We start from the raw sequence: 21,776 nt of genomic DNA, 5'->3' as shown, positions 1-21,776 counted from the left end.
GACGCAAACTTGACTGAGCTCGAGTAGCCTTGTTCTAGAAATAAAACAAGACATGCATATGGGATGCTTTTAGATCTGATATATAATAATCAACTTCACAGTTGTTTGTATGTTTATTCACCTCAATTCCTGAAAAGGGTTGATTAGGAAGAGTTTGTTAGATAAAGCGACTAATCTCCTGCCCCAGATATAATAGCAATGGCGTAGCCAGCCTGGCGATTGTTTCAGCTATGCAAATCAAGTTATAATTATTCATTTCTTTAGAAATGGATTGTTTTCACAGTCAATAAACACCAAAAAAGGACTAATTTAGCGGGTTGCCTAGGGAAAACAGAATCTTCAGTCGGCTGATTTGATGATAATTTCAAACTTTCAGAGTTTCGTAGTTAAACTCTACCTTTATAGAATATAGATGCACAAGTACTACAATCAGCTTTTCCATTAGGGCTCAGAAATGTAATTAATTAATGTCAAAAAGCTGTGAGTTTCTTCACAAAGACGTGACATCCGAAATGGCCTGTAGTGAGCAGTCGAAATGTCGATGTAAGATTAAATTTAAAAAAAGTCGATTTTAATGAAATAATCGCAACACCCTGTGAAGACTGCGAACTATGTTTAATAAAAGAGACAGCTGCCAGTCTATTAAACTCTCTGTAGAAAGTATTATGTTACGGGCATGTTTTGAAGAGAGAAAAAAATTAAAGATAATTGTGCATCGGAATGATTGGATGCTTCTTTTTATTGCATGAGGTCCTATATCATCGAAAAAAGCGATAATGTGCGCCTGTGTTGTCTGGTAACATGACAATTTTCGCACTTCCCAGTCGAGTGAAGATCAAGCAAAAATGACTGCGCATTTTAGTATGTGCTTCCACTTCGAAATTGCTTGGTTTCGTCGGAGATATTATTGAAATTTTAACGTTGGCTGCGACTTGCATCAAAACTTGCCATGAAAAAGATGGTTTATGCTTCGAATGACCACACGAGAGCGTAGACGGACGAAAATGTGAGTAGAATTTCAATCGAGTGTTTTTTTTATCACGCCGAAGGCGACAGCTGCGTGAGACTTTGTGGTTCTGCTCGCGATGTTTCCATAAGAGAAGTACACGACTTTTTCAAGTGGATGTATTACGGTATTGTATTTCTCACTGCTTGAATTTGGTTTCTTCAACTAGGAAGACTTGTGAGTTTGTAGGCGAATAACAGATGTTTTAGGCGATTTGAACTGGCAGGTTTGCTGTTCATCTGTTCCTTCATTTGCCTGAGTGATTGCCGTTTACTGGTGAGAACGATCGCGTGATTATTGCTGCGATTCCGTCCTTGTTTTTACTCGCGTGAATATCGACTGTGACTCCGAACGTTCGTGTTGTTATTTGTTGTTAAATGAGAAGGTATGTTCGTGTTAGTTTTTTTCTTCTTTCATCAGGGTATCAATCTGTCTGATCGTTTGTGTTATTCAAAAGCTTGATTCCCCTCTCAGCGTGCTGTGGGATTGTTTAAAACGCGAAATTAACGGGATAAAATCTTGGCTTGATATACGGCGAAGATTTCTGCCGTCGGGGTACACTGGAATAGCTCAATTACTTGCAATTTAAGAGCCTTTTCAGCGGGCGATTATTCGGATCCAGCGATTAGATTGAGGAATGAAAAGGCTTTAAAAACATCTGAATAAATATAACCGAATATGCCACAATGCTGGCCCACAAAATGGAAATAAACAAAGTGTTGCTCGATTGCCAGTCTTGGCACTGTAATGATTGTTATTATAAAATGGCTTTTTCGTACCCGCAGTAAAGCTTGTTTCCTTGCGACTTTGCTCTCGAAAATTCTGTCTATGCCGAACCAGAGCTGGTCCTTACGTAAATATCTCCCGTAAACGCAAAACGACACGAGAATTCCTAGCAAAGAAAATATGGCAAAACGCCTCGAAAACACTTGTAATGCGTGGTCAAAATTTAACAAACAAGTTTGGCCGCAAATGAGGCATTTTTCAGTCGGGTTTCAAAACCAAGGTTTGCAACATTCTTGGAACTCTACAAAACGTTCCGAATTGCATGGTTCTTAGGCTGTAATTTGCCGGCATTGTTTAGAAAATTCCCGGTGGATATCGTTTTAAATATTGCCCGGTAAATGGCCGGCATTCGGCCTTCTGTCCCCGTGACAAAATAAGACATACTTATGTTATTAACATGATAATATTCCGGTCTGCTAGGCAAGAATAATGTTCCGATTTTTATTAGAACTATTTCCTCCCTTCGGAAGGATTTCCTTTTGGCATTAGAAGGCGAAAAATTGTTGCACGTTTTGTGGTTTTGTATCAAATTTATACAAAGCGTACGAGATTACGAATATATTTTCACGCAAAGCTGAATTCTGCGCGATGTTCTTTTTTAAAAGGCGGCAGATGCGAGAGGATTGCAGCTCCAATTTGTGTTTGCACGAAACGCTTCCATTTCCAATAATATCCGAAGCAAACCGTAAAACCCCTCTGGCTATTCTTGCATGTGAGGAATTTGTTTGCAAGCATACACGTCAAACTTAAATCAATTTGAAAAATTTGCAACAAACCTATTTAAATTACAAGAGGCGTTTGTTTGACCGCGGTTAATTGAATATGCCTTCGATGTGGCTTATTTGTCTTCGTTTTCACATCACCGGTGCACAGCTTAGCGTTTCTTGCGTATAATTGCATTGGACATATGAATCTGCCTGGCATTTTTACCGATAACCTGCAATCTATACTTAAATTGAAATCTCTCTTGGATGTTAATTTTTTTCGGCAGCATGTTCACAAGATAAGCATTTTCATTAAACTCTGTATCGATTCGCCTCCTCGCCGCGATGTACAGATTATTATTGTACGCTGTATTCTTGTACAATGATGTTACAGTGAAAATGATTTTGCTTTCTCTTTGTTGCGAAGTGTACTTCCTAAATTATATGAACCATTCTAAATCCTATTACATGAGTTGACAATCAGTGAATGGCAATAAATCTCAAATTTCAGCATATTTTCTAAACAATGCAACCTCATGTGGAACTCGTAGTGATTTCGTTTCAGTTTGATGTTGTTTGTTACACTTGTTTTCATTTCAACAGACAATTTGTTTAAAAAAGGTTAAATACTGTAAAACAGAAATAATATCAGGGAGGCACTACTTGCTAATGAGTTATGAAAAGATTGACAGGTCATAATCAGTCTTTTTCCACTAAGTCTGATGTTTGGGTGCTTGTTTAAAGGTCTGTTCACGCTATCCAATTTTGTCAGATCCAATTCACTTCTGATGGATGTTTTATAGTCTGTTGCCTTGCAATTTATTGGGCAGAAATTCGACTAAGACCAATGCTGTACTGCTTCATTAATAACAAACTACATGCCATACTTGAGAAGTAAATTGGATCTGACAACAAAGTTGGACCATGTGACCTTTCAGAAAAACAAATAATCTCATGTTAGGGGAGTGAACTGTTAGTATGGACACACTCTATTGCATTGCAAGTCCTTAGTGGCTGCATAATATTTGTTAAACCCGGACTGCTACATTTTAATTATAATGCGTAAGCCTTTAAGAGGTGGTTGTATGGATTCTGTTAAAACAGCCGAAATAAATAAGCCACTTTCATACATGCTGTGAAAGACTCAATCGAAATCCAATTACCAATATACTATAAATGCAGTTGTAAACAATATTATTGATTTTAGTTTTCATCCATGATAAATGTACATTCTAGCCCTTTTTTTGGTAACCATTCACTGCTTAAACTAAAGCGATCTTTTCACAACTTTGCTCCAACTTGAAACTACTAACACACCAACAACCTAAAACCAACCAAAACAGTATGAAACCTCTTAGTTCGAAATGGATTTTTTTATATTCAGTGGTTGATGAACCAACTTGATAAGATGATATCTGTAACAATATATTCAGTTCAAGAGTCTACTGGAGATAGTGTTTTATAATAAGTTGTGCAATACTGTTTATGATTTAGATCTTATATACTGGGAAGTTGTATTTCAAATGTGGTGGTCCAGTGTAGGTAGTATTCTACAATAAGCTATTGTGGTTTGTGTCTGAACTACCTGAAAAAGATATCTCAAACGTGGTGGTCCATTGTAGGTAGTTTTCTACAATAAGCTGTTGTGGTTATGGCTCAACCACCACTAAAATATCTTTGACGCTGTGGTCGAGTGTTTTTGTAAAGTTTCAAAAGAGGCTTTAATATGAATCTCATTAGTTTTCTTATGGGATCATTAGTCGCGATGCTTATTCGGTATTTGCTATTATTAGGTCATATGATTATATCTCCAGTGTGGGTAATATTCTACAATAAGCTGTCTCGAATGTGTCTGAACTACCTGAGAAAGATATCTCAAACGTGGTGGTTCAGTGAAGATATTATTCTACAATAAGCTGTCGTAGTTTGTGTCTGAATTACCTGAGAAAGATATCTCTCAAACGTGGTGGTCTAGTGTAGGTAGTATTCTACAATAAGCTGTCGTGGGAAAAGGGTATGTCAAACGTGGTAGTTTAGTGTTGGTAGTATTCTACAATAAGCTGTCGTGATTTGTGTCTGAAGTTCTGAACTACCTGGAAAAGATATCTCAAATGTGGTTGGTGGTTCAGTGTAGGTAGTATATTCTACAATAAGCTGTCGTGGTTTGTGTCTGAGCAAAATTACATGAAAAAAGTGTTGGCAATGCGCCCAGCTCGCTGGGCACTGCTGACCTTATTTTTTCCCATGGTTCATTGTGCTCTTGCGCTCATCAGGAAAAAATTAAACACCAACTAGTTGACTAGTTAATGGTTAGCAAAACGATCTGTTAGACTATCTTGTAGTGCTTCTAGAGGAACCGTTGGGCTCAACGTTAATGACCTCAAACTGAACCGTTTGTAAGTAGATAGTGAGTTTGGGAAATACAAAGGCAACCGCAAAGGCAAAATATATTCACCTAATATTGTGGTATTCAAAGAAAATACGAGTTAGTATTGACTTGATTTGCCTCTTCAAGATTCCTCTGTCTCTGAAACAGTTATTAACTATTATAAATATGGTCGATCAGCAAAATTACTTCTAACACTTCAAACAAAATCGAACACATTAACTGTTGCGGCGTTGTCATCATGTCATGCACCGTGAAATTGGTGTAAGTCACAACTTTCACTGTTTCAGCAACTACGGCAGTGTGCAACGCTAACGGCAACGTAATTTACATTTTCTTTTGTCTTAAAGGATCAATGCCATTGTTCATAAAGAGGTTGCGGTTGCCGTTGTCGTTGTATTTCCCAGATGCACTGATGTCTGATGAAATACTGGGGGTGGTTGCATCAAGCCCGTTTAGCTTAAACGGTGGATAAGTCAAATTTAAAAAAACACTCTTACATCTCTCTTGAACGAGTCAACTTGAATATTACGCACTGAATATGTAGTTGTAAACAGTATCTTTGAAAAAACATTTAGTTTGCCTGTTGGATAAAACGATAGACTTGCTTTCCATTTTGAACGTAACCACCGTTTAAGCTAAACGGGCTTGATACAACCGGCCCCTGTTATCCGGCCGACTATTATCAGTCATGCGGTTTAGCTGGACTTCCTAACCACAAGGGTGTTCTAAAAATTGAAGTATCTGCCATGACGTTTCCTGTGTATCAAGGGCACTTGATGTTAAAAAAGCAGGCTTATCAATCATTTTTGTAGAGCACTTGCGTTTATATTCGTATCCTGCCACGTACGGCATGCAATATGAACAAGGGAAAGCTATTTGTTACTGAGTTTGCCGGCAACCAAACGATTCCACGAAATCTTTTCGTAAATTTGCGACGTTCCTTGTAACTCGCGGACGCTGCTCTTTGATCCGGGGAAGAATTTGAAACTCGAACTTGTTAAGCGTTTTCACCGAAATGCCTGAAGGCAACAAGTAAACGAACGAAATTGATATCAATTGAGAGGAAAGACATAAAGGATCTGGGTTTTTTTCCGTCAAATCAACTAAAATCTGCCGTATTAGGCACAAATTACGTCGTTGTCTAGTCGAGTTTCACCCCCACATCGCATCAAAATTGAATTGTATTACATCTAGGAGATCAACGGCTTAAATTTTACAGCCTTGCAAAGATAAACGCTTCAACGAAGGCCTTTTGAATGGACGCCGTAAAAGGACAGCAGTTAAGATGCAAGATTGATCATATTGATAATCTGTCACGGTATAAACACGAGAACATGCTTCGTGACCCCATGGCAGTCTTAGTGCTTCTTCGTTTTTAAAAATCTCATTAAATTGCAACAGACCAAATATAGAAGTTTTGTGACGGTTTTATTGACGTGCGACTTATCTCTTACTTAAGGCAACCAGTAAAGCCAATTTTAGTTTTCTTGAATATTGCGACATGTTTAGGTTCATTGTTGAACCCAGTCTTTCCGCGCGTACCTCGAGGTCACCTGATTCATAAAGGTTCGCGACCGTGGAAAAGATTCTTTTTAATCCTGATCTAAAAACCCGGCCGATAATATGTATAAGAATTGCATAGCTCTATCATTTCTAAACTGTTCTTCCTACAGGTCCAGTAAGGATCATCTCTTAATGATTCACTGTTACTACAGGAGGAAACCTAAACTAAACTAACTTTATTTATACTGGATAGCTCTATCAGTTCTAAATTGTTCTTCCTAGAGGTCCAGTAAGGATCATCTCTTATTGATCCAGTGTTACTACTGGAGGAAAGCTAAATTAAACTAACTTTATTTATACTGGATATCTCTATCAATTCTAAACAGTTCTTCTTAGAAGTCCAGTAAGAATCATCTCTTATTGATCCAGTGTTACTACAGGAGAAAACCTAAATTAAACTAACTTTATTTATACTGGATAGCTCTATCAGTTCTAAACTGTTCTTCCTAGAAGTCCAGTGAGGATCATCTCTTATTGGCAATTCATTGAGTCTTAACCACATGGGGAAAAGTAAACTCAGTGTAATTAATTCATACTAGATATGCCGATCAGTTCTCAGTTTCCCACTGTCATTATTTCAATCGATCGGTATAGAGTCTGTACTGCACTTGAATATTTCATCCATCAAATATCACTTACACCTTACAAGTACAAATCTTTGTCGTTAACATAGTAAATTCTCAGTACTTCCCATCAGATGCGTTGGCAAAAATATGCGATAACTCCCGCGAACGACGCATGCTGTTAAACAATCTTTCCTAGAAAAGCGAACGGTTTTTTTTATGTATTTCAGTCAGCGCGATGCCAGCGTTTGATAATATCGCGAAAAGGCATCAACGAAATGATAACGGCAGCTGCGAGATAAAGAACAGCACCTGTTTTTTAACCCCCAATTGAAGCGGATTTTGAGTCCAGAGTATTTGTAATAAAATTGATTCGAGACCGGATTTACTAATCGCCCGGATTATCGCCTAGTTTAAACCAATCACGATTGAAAACAGTGACCAGTTCAAAATGGGTTAATCTCGGGTTAATCTCGGATTAATCTATTCCACCGATATTTCAGAAGTTAAAACCCACCAAAAAATGAGTTATTTCAACCGATGATATTTCGGTAGTAATGACAAATTGGTGAAAAAATTGATCTGAGACATATTTTATTTGGGCCTCTTCCACAAACTGTTTTTGCGATGTGAATGTAACTCACCATTTTTACCATTCCCAGATGTGAATGACGAGGCATCAATGAGAGCCTCCCATGATCCCCGTGATGAACCTCGAATATGATAAAAAGCCAACAGGATCAAACAAATTGTATACGAACTCACGAATTACTCTGTAGTGACTAACAACAATTCGCAATGACGTCTCTGCCGTTCCTCGTGTTGAGTGTATGGTGTTTATTTACAGTATCTTACGCAGCAATATTGAATGGTAAGTGTGCGCACGCATATGAGTATCGACCACTGATCTCGTGATACACTGAACATAACAACAAAACCATGGTGTGCGCACGCATGAGTATCGACCACTGATCTCGTGATACACTGAACATAACAACAAAACCATGGCGAACGACGCTAGAATTAATGAACTTCCAGAGACCCAGAACAGAGGAAAATACTACTTTCAACACGCTGCTATCGACACAGGACTTTGAGATAGATCTAGAACCAGGGTCGTAGCTGACCGCTTAATTGAGGGGGGGGGTTGCATATCCATATATTCATTTTATACCCGACTTTGTACGCTATTGTTCCATATGTAGATATGAATATATGAGTATACAACCCCCCCCCGGCCCAAGGTTTTATTCCTTATACCCGACATTGTACGCTATTGTTCATATATGTTAACATGAATATATGAGTATACAACCCCCCGGCCCAAGGTCAGTGGATGTAGGTCAGTATGTCAACGAATGCAACACTGGACTGAAACTGGACTGTGCATGATGGCTCAAATGAACTCTTTCTTATTTCAGCGTCGAGTACTAATAATGTACGAAGAACCTACAAGATGGGTTTCTTGATTCCCTTCAACGACGACAAAACGTGCCTCTCACAGCCTGATAAGCCCGCCTCGCAATACGCGCCTGCGATACTCATTGCCATGGACGACATTAAGAACGATACTAGTTTGACATTCAACCTCACCTGGGTTTGGAATGACACAATGTGTAACGAGTCGTTGGCGCTCAGACAGCAAGTGTGGCAGCTCAATAATGGCGTCGATGTCTTTGTTGGTCCGTCAACAAACTGTGCAACTTTTGCACGGAATGCCGTCGCCTTCAATCTTCCTGTTATGTCCTATGTAAGTTCCAGTCCTCGCCCTCATATTTCAGCCAATCAGCGTTCAGAAGGGTTCCCGAAATCGAAATCCCCCTTATCTTCTTGAACAACACAATTTTGCCCCCCCCCCCTGTCACTGGAGGTATGCGGGTACCACCCAGAGGAATTTCTTACATTGCCCTGCCCCCCCCCGCGTCTTCCCTCCCTTCCCTCGCCTCCTATGAACCCACCCAGGATCTCTGATTTCAACCAATATATATTACAATTACCCCCACCGCTGCTTGGTGCCCCGCCCCCTCTTCTGTCCCTTCACACCCCCCCCCCATAAGACACCGAGGATCTCTCATTTCAACCATATTCTTTTACAGCAATGCGAGGACGCTGCATTATCAAACAAGGCCCTGTACACAACAGTCGCGCGAACCTCGATAATCAATTCCCACATTACGCCGCCATTGATAGCTATTTTGAAATTCTATCGTTGGAGAAAAATTGCCATCGTTTATCAAAAGAAGACGAATTGGATCAAAACCTACGAATACGTGTCGAAGAAGCTGACGCCAGAAAAGAACAACGTGACTGTCACGTACACAGAAGCGCATAAGATGAACCTGCAAAAATTTCATTTGGGCGATTATAGTGATGTCAAAGCGTCTCTGAAAAGGATTAGCGCGAAGGCGAGAAGTAAGTGAATCATTTTTTATTTCCGAAAGTACAACCGTATAATTTCGGATATTATCACTGTTTAGCCTCAGGAAATCACCTTAGCTTATTCTATTAATAATACTTCGAATTGATGATAACTTTTTTGAGGTCTTTTTCAGATATTTCAGACAGAAACCACTACAGCATATTGCAGAATACTACCAACACTGAACCACGTAGTTTGAGATATCTTTATCAGGTAGTTCAGACAGAAAGCTTATTGTAGAATACTACCTACACTGGACCACCACGTTTGAGATATCTTTTTCAGGTAGTTCAGACAGAAAGCTTATTGTAGAATACTACTTACACTGGACCACGACGTTAAAGATATCTTTCTCGGGTAGTTCAGACACAAATCACGACAACTTATTGTAGAATACTACCTACACTAGACCACCACGTTTGAGATGTTATTTTGGGGACAAAAGAATTGCTTCATAAATGAATCATTCTCCATTGCTAGTTGTGGTTTTGCTCATGGACAAGGAGCTGAAAACGGAATATATGCTCTCAGCCTACCAAGAACGTTTGATTCAAACTCAAGAATACGTCTTTATCGGATTTCATCTGGATCAAGATGTAAAATTGGTAAAATTGATAGACAGAGAGAGGTGGTCATATTAGAGAGTGGTGTTCATATTAGAGAGAGGTGTTCATATTAGAGAGAGGTGTTCATATTAGAGAGACGTGTTCATATTAGAGAGACGTGTTCATATTAGAGAGAGGTGTTCATATTAGAGAGAGGTGTTCATGTAAGAGAGGTGTTCATATTAGAAAGAGGTGGTCGTATTAGAGAGAGGTGTTCATATTAGAGAGAGGTGTTCATATTAGAGAGAGGTGTTCATATTAGAGAGAGGTGTTCATATTAGAGATGGTCATATTAGAGAAGTGTTCATATCTATGTATTTACTAATATGACCACCTCTCTCTAATATGACCATCTCTCTCTAATATGACCATCTCTCTCTAATATGAACACGTCTCTCTAATATGAACACCTCTCTCTAATCTGAACACCTGTCTAATATGATCACCTCTCTCTAATATGACCACCTCTCTCTAATATGAACACCTCTCTCTAATATGACCACCTCTTTCTAATATGAACACCTCTCTTATATGAACACCTCTCTCTAATATGAACACGTCTCTCTAATATGAACACGTCTCTCTAATATGAACACCTCTCTCTAATATGACCACCTCCCTTTAATGTGAACACCTCTCTCTAATATGAACACCTTCCTAATATGAACGCCTCTCTAATATAATATCTCTCTAATACTAGAAATACATGCATGCAGCAACCCCTCGCTATTTCAAACCAAATACACAATTTCTTGAGCAAACCTGACCTCCGTTCTAATTGTCTGGGTTTTTTTAAGATACCAACCAAGAGATATTTCAGCTATTTTTCCGGGTCAACGAACATGGAGGATATAATGAAAAGTTTTGGCTCATTACTGATCATCGAGGCGAGGCCAGTCACGTACGAAAAAGGCAAACGCGAAATGACGAAAGTTTATCGACAATTTTCCGAAAAACTGCGGAGTTTAGCGAACAAACCGCCTTTTAAGACGGACAGTTTTAAAGGCTGTCTATATGCGGGTGGTACAAGGAACTGCAGTGAGTGTCCTCATTCGTTCCTACCAGTGAGGGGGTAAAGGGGGGGGGTTAAACGGGGGGGAGACAAGCTGGCAGAAACATGTCAGTATAACATTGTTAAACACACTTTCATTTTAACTTCGAAATCAAAATATATCCATAAACCAAAAATATAACGATGACGCTTCATAGAGAAATATCTGGTACTTTACTGGTTTTGTTTAACGAGATCTCCACCTTTTATTTCAGCTGGACCAAATTGTACGTGTATATATCAGAAAAATTCAAGTAATGTAAGTTGCCCATACGATAAAAGCCCATTCGTGTACCTTTCGAGGGATTGTTTAAAGCCTCGTTTACACTACTCAAATTAACGCAACCCTGGGTAAATCCATACTTAACCCAGGGTTGTGTGAACCCTGCTTTGAAGGTGGGTTTGAACACTAATGTAAACAAACCCAGGGCTCGACCCGGCTTTGAGTTAACCCGGCTTTGAGTTAACCCGGCTTTGAGTTAACCCGGCTTTGAGTTGACCCGGCTTTGAGTTGACCCGGCTTTGAGTTGACCCGGCTTTGAGTTGACCCGGCTTTGAGTTAACCCGGCTTTGAGTTAACCCGGCTTTGAGTTAACCCGGCTTTGAGTTAACCCGGCTTTGAGTTGACCCGGCTTTGAATTAACCCGGCTTTGAATTAACCCGGCTTTGAGTTAACCCGGCTTTGAGTTAACCCAGCTTTGAGTTAACCCGGCTTTGAGTTGACCCGGCTTTGAGTTAACCCGGCTTTAAGTTGACCCGGCTTTGAGTTAACCCGGCTTTGAGTTAACCCGGCTTTGAGTTAACCCGGCTTTAAGTTGACCCGGCTTTGAGTTGACCCGGCTTTAAGTTGACCCGGCTTTGAATTAACCCGGCTTTGAGTTAACCCGGCTTTAAGTTGACCCGGCTTTGAGTTAACCCGGCTTTGAGTTAACCCGGCTTTGAGTTAACCCGGCTTTGAGTTAACCCGGCTTTGAGTTAACCCGGCTTTGAGTTAACCCGGCTTTGAGTTAACCCGGCTTCGAGTTGACCCGGCTTTGAGTTATCCCGGCTTTGAGTCAACCCGGCTTTGAGTTGACCCGGCTTTGAGTTAACCCGGCTTTGAGTTAACCCGGCTTTGAGTTAACCCGGCTTTGAGTTAACCCGGCTTTGAGTTAACCCGGCTTCGAGTTGACCCGGCTTCGACCCGGGTTAGTTTGCGTAGTGTAAAAGGGTCTTAAGATTATGATAAAATAAGCCCACAAAATATTTCGTTTTAAATTGTCTAGGTTCGTATCGAGGGAGCGCATTTGTATCACGCTATTCGACAATATGCATACGCTTTGAACAAAACTTTGGCCAAAAACCTCGAACCGAACGGTATTAATATTATCAACGCTTTGAAGGGACACGCCTTCGATAGTAAGTAGTCAACTTTATTGATCTTTTATTGTTCGGAAATTCGGGAAACTTTGAAACGCCTATAACTAAATATATTGCCTTGCCCTACAAAATTCCTTTAAAACTTAGCTTTTCAAGTGTTCAGTAATGCCAAGAGATGGGGGAATGCTTGGATTGCAAGCTCATTCTCAGGCAATTATTGGATGAGGTTGAGTGTAATATCGAGAATTATCAAGCCGAAGTTTGCGTTGTTTGCCGAAGCGAAGCTGAGGTGGATAACGCAAATTGTTTTATTATGTATTTCCTTTTTAGAAAGGAAGCCTGCGCCATTATTGACAACAAACTAACGGCAAAAAATCACGTCACCTACGGATAATTTTCAATGTCGTGTAGGTGGCAAGAGATTGAGAATTATCTGTAGGTTTTTAGCCAATCACAATCGAGATTGATTTAGTAATGCATAGTATTTAACAGTTATTCTGCGAACTCGAGTCGTATGTGAGCTGATAGCCGACGAGGCGCGTAGCGCCGAGTTGCCTATCGGCCATATACGAAGAGAGTGAGCAGAATAACTGTTTTATTATATACACAAACTTTGTCGCCCTTTCGGTGCATTTTGGTGTGCTATTATCAACTAAAGCTTGGATTTCTATTTCATTCAACTCCCCAAATCTTTCCGCCATTTTGTTTACTTTCTCTACTAGACAGATATGAGCTAATATCTATCTATTAGCCAACCAATGAAATTGCAGCATACCTCATATCTGTCTAGTAACCAACCAATGAAATTGCAGCACAGGTGACACAAATTGAATTTTTCACGTTTAGGTATTTTTGGCCATAAGCTGGCGTTTGATGAGCAAGCAGATGTGATGTTTAATATGACACTTGTACACCAGGAATTTGTGAATGGAACATTTGAAGATAGCAATTGTGTCCCGTTTAATCAAGCAGCACCATGTTATGGTGAGTTTCTGGATACAGTAATCACCAGTATAAATAAAGTTAGTTTAGTTTAGGTTTCCTCCTGTAGTAACACTGGATCAATAAGAGATGATTCTTACTGGACCTCTAGGAAGAACAGTTTAGAACTGATAGAGCTATCCAGTATAAATGTTTCATTAATTGTTTTAAATCGTGACAGACATGAAAAGATATGCGGAATTTTGGTTGAACGAGAAAAACATTGGTGAGCAGATATTTCACGAGGTGAACCCGAAGTTGACCTGGTATGCGGGAAGAACGAGCGTTCCTCCAGACACGCCGCCCTGTGGCTTCACCGGCGACCTTTGCAAAAAAACTGAAAAATCTGACGGTGCGTTTTATTCGGGGATTGTTTGTACTGGTGGAATATCGTATACATGAATCTACCATCTGCCGACCTCATCTCTAAAAAGTCATTCACAAATAGAGCTCAAACAGAAAGCATCTGACACTCTGTATTTCTTTTATTTCAGACATTAAGAAGATCATTGGTAGCGTTTCTGGCATCTTGGCTTTGTTGCTTCTTTTGTTACTTTACAATATATACAGGTAGAGTTATTAATCGATTATTAGTTGCAAGATCCTCTCTGATAGACCATCTCCCTATTCAAACTAAATGCTAATAATAAAACATGGAATGCTAACACCTATAGTTCAGAGGTTTTGACTGTATTTTACATAGTTTTAGACATTCCTAGATAATTATACCCTCTACGTCTGTCTCAAACGTTCAAAAACTCAGAAAAACTTCAAAGATGGCATCCAAGTTAGCGTTACCAGTTTTATTACAGTTCACTGCATTTAAACACGCTTCTGATTTCTAAAATACTGAACTTCAGACCTCTGCACCTTTTAGGCAGTATTCCATGGAAAAGAAACTGCACAGTTTGTTGTGGAAAATTGATTCCAATGAAATCTCTTTTGAAGCTCGAAGGAATTCACAAATTTCCATTGAGAGCGGGGTGAGAGGGAAATTTTTGATGAATTTGATGTTTTGTTTCCGTAAACGCGAAGCTTCGTTGAAACAAGCATGTGTTAAAATACTTTCTTTTGTCTCCAGGTGATTGGATCTTTGATGCAAGACAATCATTCAAGTTCAAGTGAACAGGGAAAGGTGATTAAACTTTTCTTATTGATCCAGTGTTACTACAGGAGGAAACCTAAACTAAACTAACTTTATTTATACTGGATAGCTCTATCAGTTCTAAACTGTTCTTCCTAGAGGTCCAGTAAGGATCATCTCTTATTGATCTAGTGTTACTACAGGAGGAAACCTAAACTAAACTAACTTTATTTATACTGGATAGCTCTATCAGTTCTAAACTGTTCTTCCTAGAGGTCCAGTAAGGATCATCTCTTATTGATCCAGTGTTACTACAGGAGGAAACCTAAACTAAACTAACTTTATTTATACTGGATAGCTCTATCAGTTCTAAACTGTTCTTCCTAGAGGTCCAGTAAGGATCATCTCTTATTGATCCAGTGTTACTACAGGAGGAAACCTAAACTAAACTAACTTTATTTATACTGGATAGCTCTATCAGTTCCACTTCTCTTACGAATGTTTTTTTTTGTCTAGCATCGGGATTACGAGCCAACAGACACGCTGTTGGAAAACAATGACGACGATCCTACCACAATCAAATACACAACAGTGGGACTTCTAAAGGTCGGTACTGCGCCGTCTGCGCATGACACAATACCGTGAGTTGTGGTGTTTGCAAAATCCAACACAAATCATAGAGTTAAACTTCATAAGACTAAGAAGGATTTCTCTTGAGTTTCATTCCGTTATTTCTACCCACAGGGAAACTATGTTGCGATTAAAAAACTTTCAAAGAAATCTGTTGATCTGACGAGAAACGTTTTGAAAGAATTAAATCTGGTTCGTATTATTCAGAATTTTTTTGTTAAATCTCATATGTATATCGCTCATCAATAACTCTTAAACCTTTTTCGCTTTGAAAGATGCGGGAAGTTCGTCACGAGAATCTCAACCCATTCCTCGGAGCCTGTGTTGAGCCAGGAAATATTTGCGTTGTCACTAGCTACTGTCCGAAAGGAAGTTTGCAGGTATATGAAACGAGATCGTATGTTTTACTGCCCTACACAGCCATCGCTTGCTTTCGTAGAAAAAGCTTTATAAACCGTCCTTGATAACAGAAAATATTGCGATGTCACATTGTTGTCACGCTTTTTTCCCGCCAAAACCGTACAACGGAGTTTCAAAACTATGACATTTGTTTTGCAGGATATTTTGTTGAACGTTGACGTGAACTTAGATCACATGTTTATATTATCGCTGGTATATGACATCGCGAAGGTTAGTGTAAGATAGAAGTGGAATATAATTTGAAGTATAATTTCGATGCAAAAGTTATAAATGAGGTATAATTTCAACGCAAAAGTTATATCGAATTAGTTATCATATATTAAGTGAAATTTGTTGAACGATTTCAGCCCTAAACAAACTTAATTGCTGAAGTTGTGAATATGCAATTTTTAAGTTTAATTTTCGTAATGTTTTTTCTGTCGGAAGAAATATTCGTCTTTGAGTGACACAGGCTGTAGTTCGTAGAGCATCGTACGACGAACTACGACGATGGAAACCGATCTTTTTCTCTCGGAAATCGATTCCACGTAGCAAACATTCTCATTGTCACTCGTTTGTTTTCAGGGAATGACATTTCTCCACAGTACAGATATAAAAGTTCACGGGAATCTCAAGTCCTCCAATTGTCTCGTCGATAGTCGTTGGCAGCTGAAAATCACGGATTATGGTTTACCGACGTTCAAATCGAAACAACTAAAGCCGTATAGTTGCGAGCACGCTAAATACAGAGGTATTGAGACACTTTTATGCATGCGAACCACAGCCTAAGATCAAATTTACAGTCGTATTTCTCCTCTTATTTTAGACATGTTATGGAAAGCACCTGAATTGCTTCGTTCGTCCAATATGAACGGTCGAGGTACACAAGCGAGTGACGTTTACAGTTTTGCGATCATTCTTCAGGAATTTCACACCAGAAAGGGACCTTACAGTCATAATTTCGAAGACATCAGAGGTAGGCTTGTGTTCTTACACTTGAAAACAATACGGAACCATATTTTTCATGATGATATATTTCTCCAAACCCAAATCAAATGGCATGGCGTGTTCGAATTACCACACGCAGAGCCACGTGTCTAGCACATGATCCTAAAGATCGAATCTTTCGTCTTCAGAAATCATAGAACACGTGAAATCAATCGAATTCCCGCCCTACCGACCAGTCGTCCCAGATCTGATCGAGAAATTGGAAGAGCTACGCGAGATGGCAAAGGAATGCTGGAACGATGTCCCGCAAGAGAGACCAGCGTTCGCTGAACTAAAAAAACGCATCCATCGTCTGCTGGTAAAATTGAAAATGTAAGCACGAGTCCTCATTTTGTCGTAATATGGACCTTTTTCATAATGACGTCAAACGCGGAAAGTATGATGTTACACGAAGTTTGATTGGCTCGATAGTTTTGTGGAGCCAATCAAATTTCGTGTAACATCAGACTTTCCACGTTTGACGTCATTATAAGAAAAGTCTATTGTCGTGGAACAAGTCATTCTCAGCGATGTGAAATAGTCCGCATGTAAATTTGGCTTTCATTTTTGTATTCAAATCGGTCATTGTTGACTGCGCACACATAGAAATATTCCATCACATCAGCCACCATGACATATTCAAAACAAGTAAACCACTAAATGGAAACCGTGCCTAACTTGTTTGTAGCAAGTCCATCTTCAGAATCCACGACTATATTCTTACAGCTATGACCCTAAACCTGACCTCACAACGTTGTACCAACCCTAAAGCGGTTAAGGATTAAATCTTACAAGGGTTTGGTAGGTTTGAGCCAAATTGGTTAAGGCAAAATCCAAGTGAAGCAAAAATTAGTCTGATTATCAGGATATTGCGAGTTGTGACACTGTTAAAAAGTTTTCAAGAGTTTTTCTGAACAACCAACTACAAGTTTATCGAAACAACCGTTCTATGATTGTTAATTATTTCGTAATGCCTTCGTCGTTTTAGGAAGACCAATATTCTTGATAACATGATCTACATGATGGAAAAGTACACGGACAACCTTGAGGAATTGGTCGTAGAGAGGACGGGGCAGTTGATTGAGGAGAAAAGAAAAACGGATAATCTTCTGGAACGCATGTTACCGTCGTAAGTGCTGGAATGCTTGTTGATGGAACAGTGGGGGAATTTCGTTTTAGACCAATCAGCAAGTTTGTTTACATTTTCAGTAACCCAATCAGAATGCATAAATTTTGAGAAAATGTACAATATATATCATTTTACATGAAGTATTTGAAATTTAGGCATTCTGATTGGCTTTGCCTAAAATAATGTAAACAAATATGGCGATAAGTTGAAAACAAAATTCCTCCTCGTTTGTTGATGGTAGACTCAACTCCAGTAACCACAAGATTAGCAGTGCCAGTGGTGAGTCTGATTTCTCACAGATACTTTGTGTATTTTCCAGGTCTGTCGCCGAGCAATTGAAGAAAGGCAAATCAGTCGAAGCCGAGTCATTCCAATGTGTCACGATCTATTTTAGCGACATCGTCTCGTTCACTGAGCTCTGCGCTGAAAGCACACCATTACAGGTTGGTGCGAATTCTCTTGGCTAACTTTGCTTCAACGCCTTGAAATAGAGCCTTGGCTTCAAATTTTGCTGTACTATAGATGCATATTGAATTTTTGAAGGTTTTCATTCTTTCAAAGCTATATATTCTTGACGTTGTATGTAGGTTGTTACCTTGCTCAACGATTTATACACGCTTTTTGACGAAATAATCCGAGATTTCGATGTCTATAAGGTAAGTTTGCAAGGTTCTGTGTACGTCTAGCCAGAGTATTTACTTAAAAGCGAATCAAAATCATGTTAAATCATTTACTGAATCAAAATAATGTTAAAATATACAGTTCATGATATTTTAAAGAAATGTAGTAATTCAAACCAAGTTTATATATAAATTTTAGAAATTTCGACAAAGTTCAAGGTCGTCCACAGTTTAATAATAGATTTATAAATCTCATATCGTTGCTAGCTCATTTATCCGTTAATTTCGTATCTAAATTTCTGCTCCACAAACTCAGGTTGAAACGATTGGCGATGCCTACATGGTTGTGTCCGGTCTGCCTCAGAGAAACAACAATTTGCATGCTTCTGAAATATCCTGCATGGCTCTTCGCATCAGAGATTCCGTGCTGGACTTCAAAATCCGACATAAACCGAACCACAAGCTCATGTTAAGGATCGGCGTTCACTCGGGCCCGGTCGTTGCCGGCGTCGTAGGCCGAACTATGCCGAGGTACTGCCTCTTCGGAGATACCGTGAACACCGCGTCAAGACTGGAGTCGAGTGGTGATGGTAAGGTCCATTCGTTTATGATTGATTTTGGAAGACACATGACTGTTTTCATTAAATGCATTTTTTGTTTTCAGCTCTGAGAATTCACATAAGCAACAGTACGAACGAAATCTTGGAAGAACTTGGCGGCTTTCGAACCCAGGAACGTGGAGAAATCGCGGTCAAGGTACAAAATAGATTTTTTGTGGATGAGAGTTACAACTTCTGTTTGTGTTTGTGTTTGTGTTTGTGTTTGTGTTTGTGTTTGTGTTTGTGTTTGTGTTTGTGTTTGTGTTTGTGTTTGTGTTTGTGTTTGTGTTTGTGTTTGAGCATTAGGTCTTGATAGCTTTTGTCAACTTTTATCAACTCATTTCCAATTTTATCAAGTCATATCAACTTTTATCGACACATATCAACTCGTATCAATCAACTCATCAACTTTTATGAACTCTGTTATCAACCTTCATTTAACTCCTATTACTTCCCCTTCACTTCAACACTACAACCCCTTCACTTCAACTCCTATCAACTTTGATCAAAACATATCAACTTTCACCAACTCGTCTCATCTCTTATCAACTTTCGTATCGACCTTCATCGACCCCTTAAGGCCCTTATCAATCCTCATCAACCCTAATCATCTCTTATGAACTCCATCAACCCTCATCAGTCTTCGCGAACCATACAATGCTTGCTTGCTAACCGTTAGTTTCGTTTCGATCAATACCATTCCCTCTTGGACTACGATGGTAGATAAGTTACTTACTACAAGGAAATCATCTTTCAGGGTAAGGGCGCTCTGGTGACGTACTGGCTGCTGGGGGCAAATAGCGACGTCCCCCGCTCTCCACACAGGGAGATGGTCCACGCAGACCTTCAGTTGTCCCGACCCCCGGGTCAGGCAGGACTTTTACTCCGAGAGTTCCATCACTCGAATATTTCGCTCCGTGGTTCTATGCGCGGATCCTTTCGGAACTCGCCGGCAATTTTGCGAAACGGCGGAGGTCACGTGGCGCACGAGTCGCCGAGGATGGTTCGTTGGAAGAAAGCAGACGAAGAGTTGTTAATGAATGGAATTGCGTGAGGACGGGGGGGGGGAGCCCAATGGGTAACACGCCTGCTGGTCGCTTGCTACAAAGTTGTTTTAAGAGCTTTTGCCTTCGCTGTCCATAGCCAACGGTAGCAGCATCGTCACAAGTGATTTTGTAATGCACTGGATATTCTGGCTTCATTTTCGATTGGTATATTTTCTTCATCCAGTGTATTACGCGATCAGTGATCGCTACAACTTTGTCGTCAAGCTTTGCAAATTATTTTTCGCGACCACGTCTCGCGTGTAAGACGTGAATTTTCGCGCGTGTACCGGGGGTGGAATTGTAAATATATATATGTATATGGTAATCAGTGATGTATCTTCGACGCCACTTGTTCTAAAGAACCGATTCGTCTTGTATCCTCCCGAAAGAAAAAAATGCAAACTATGGATCGAATAGACCATTCTATGGCTCGTTATTAGAACGAGGAAATACTGATGATTATTTTGAAATAGTAAATTAGATTTTAGAGTATAATTTATAGAAACATATTTGAATTGTCGATCCGGAAGGTGACAGTTTTCCAACAAACGGTGCCCGCGATTAGCGTTGAGAAATATTCGAACAAAATGTCCCGACCCGACCCAGGACTTCCATGTTACCGTCACAAACGGTGGTCCTGGGTTCGAGGTAGAAAACACAAAACAGAACATTTCGTTATAATAGTCATTGCAGGTTTTAGACTCATGAAGAGCCCTTTCCACCTAAGTTCTAGTAACCTTGCGCAAAAGAGAAAACTCGTTAGTAAACGTGAATATATAGATTCATTACATACTATTATTTATCAATCTATCGTGACACCAGTTGATTTCAAACTTTGAGACAGTAGATCCGTGGGCGAATATTCATTCCTGGGATTATTTCATGAAAATGTTCCTCTGGCCAGAGTTGGTTGAAATGTGCATTGAGTTAGTTTATGTATTTTATTTGTAATATAACCCACTGACTTTTGTACAGAATTACGTTATATAAATAGAAGGAATACCAATTGCACTGTGTAGGGAAAGTTTTGTTTGAGCGTCATGTTACGGTTTTTTAAACTAAAAAATCCTTTGAAAAGGCGTAGAATGGGAGATTGTTTCGCCCAATTTGAACGCAAAGTCGTGTAAACTTTGTTTAAAGTTCTTCTTCAACATTTTTGCCTAGTTTTGGCCAATTGAATAGACTTTAACTCTTTGCAAACATTGGACTGGACAGCTTATACAAACATAAAAACCTTTATAAATAATTTAATTCAATGCGAGGCGTAGGACAATCTAGGACAATAAACTACATCAGAGGAACAGAGGTGGTATTTTTGTGTCCAATCAATCGCAGTTACCTCAAGTAAATGTGTTCTTTATTCGCCAGTCGAGACTGGTCAACTCGACGGCCAGTTAAAAGACTTGTAAATATCCTTTTTCGTTTTTAAACCACGGATGTTCGTGCCGAAAATTTCAAGCTTTCTCGCATGGCCATGTCGCCAGCCGATTTCACGTTGAGTCGTTTCAGGACGAGGCTTGTTAACGTTCTCGGTCGCGCTTCTGCGCATGTGCTGACTCTTCTGCACAGACGCACAAGACGTTGTTTTGTTTCTGCAAAAGGAGTACAGCTAAAGAGCAGAAAATGGAAGACAGGTTATTAAAAGTGCATCGTGTTGAAGTGAGGACCAGGCCTCTCAGGTGGGCAAGAGGCGTTAATGTGCTCTGACTGGTTGCGATGGAGGGGTGCAATGATGATTTTGGGAAACCTTGGGCACAATGGGGTACTACGAACCGTTTTGTACTCGTCATAAAGGTATTGCCAGTTGCTGTAGTTTCTCCTCGCTTTATTTTCAATTCGTACGCGATCTTTCCTGT

At 39.6% G+C, this 21,776-nt stretch overlaps 1 protein-coding gene across 1 annotated transcript; it reads left to right on the top strand.

Moving 5' to 3' along the window:
• Nucleotides 1-1,152: 1,152 nt before the first annotated feature.
• LOC114529068 (atrial natriuretic peptide receptor 2-like) lies at nt 1,153-21,213 on the top strand. The gene is made up of 26 exons (XM_028550789.1): nt 1,153-1,391; nt 7,674-7,882; nt 8,433-8,761; nt 9,108-9,423; nt 9,911-10,035; nt 10,833-11,073; nt 11,302-11,345; nt 12,352-12,484; nt 13,292-13,429; nt 13,608-13,778; nt 13,921-13,996; nt 14,304-14,409; nt 14,508-14,561; nt 15,027-15,116; nt 15,255-15,332; nt 15,416-15,520; nt 15,699-15,770; nt 16,125-16,290; nt 16,366-16,515; nt 16,676-16,859; nt 17,515-17,655; nt 17,975-18,098; nt 18,243-18,311; nt 18,592-18,865; nt 18,940-19,031; nt 19,632-21,213. The coding sequence occupies exons 2-26, from the start codon at nt 7,810-7,812 to the stop codon at nt 19,926-19,928; spliced, it is 3,648 nt and encodes a 1,215-aa protein (XP_028406590.1). The 5' UTR covers nt 1,153-1,391; nt 7,674-7,809; the 3' UTR covers nt 19,929-21,213.
• The last annotated feature ends 563 nt before the right edge of the window (nt 21,214-21,776 follow it).

This window comes from Dendronephthya gigantea, unplaced genomic scaffold (genome assembly GCF_004324835.1).
Source record: "Dendronephthya gigantea isolate DGI-Jeju-01 unplaced genomic scaffold, DenGig_1.0 000053F, whole genome shotgun sequence".
NCBI lineage: Eukaryota > Metazoa > Cnidaria > Anthozoa > Malacalcyonacea > Nephtheidae > Dendronephthya > Dendronephthya gigantea.
The sequence above is the reverse complement of the archived record's forward strand: the minus strand, read 5'-3'. Positions and strand labels throughout refer to the sequence as shown.

Coding starts and splice junctions, on each gene's coding strand:
- LOC114529068 (XM_028550789.1), top strand. CDS start 7,810: ATGACGTCTCTGCCGTTCCTCGTGTTGAGTGTATGGTGTTTATTTACA. Junction 16,860..17,514: donor CTGCTGGTAAAATTGAAAAT/GTAAGCACGAGT, acceptor TCGTCGTTTTAG/GAAGACCAATATTCTTGATA. Junction 18,099..18,242: donor CTGAAAGCACACCATTACAG/GTTGGTGCGAAT, acceptor CGTTGTATGTAG/GTTGTTACCTTGCTCAACGA.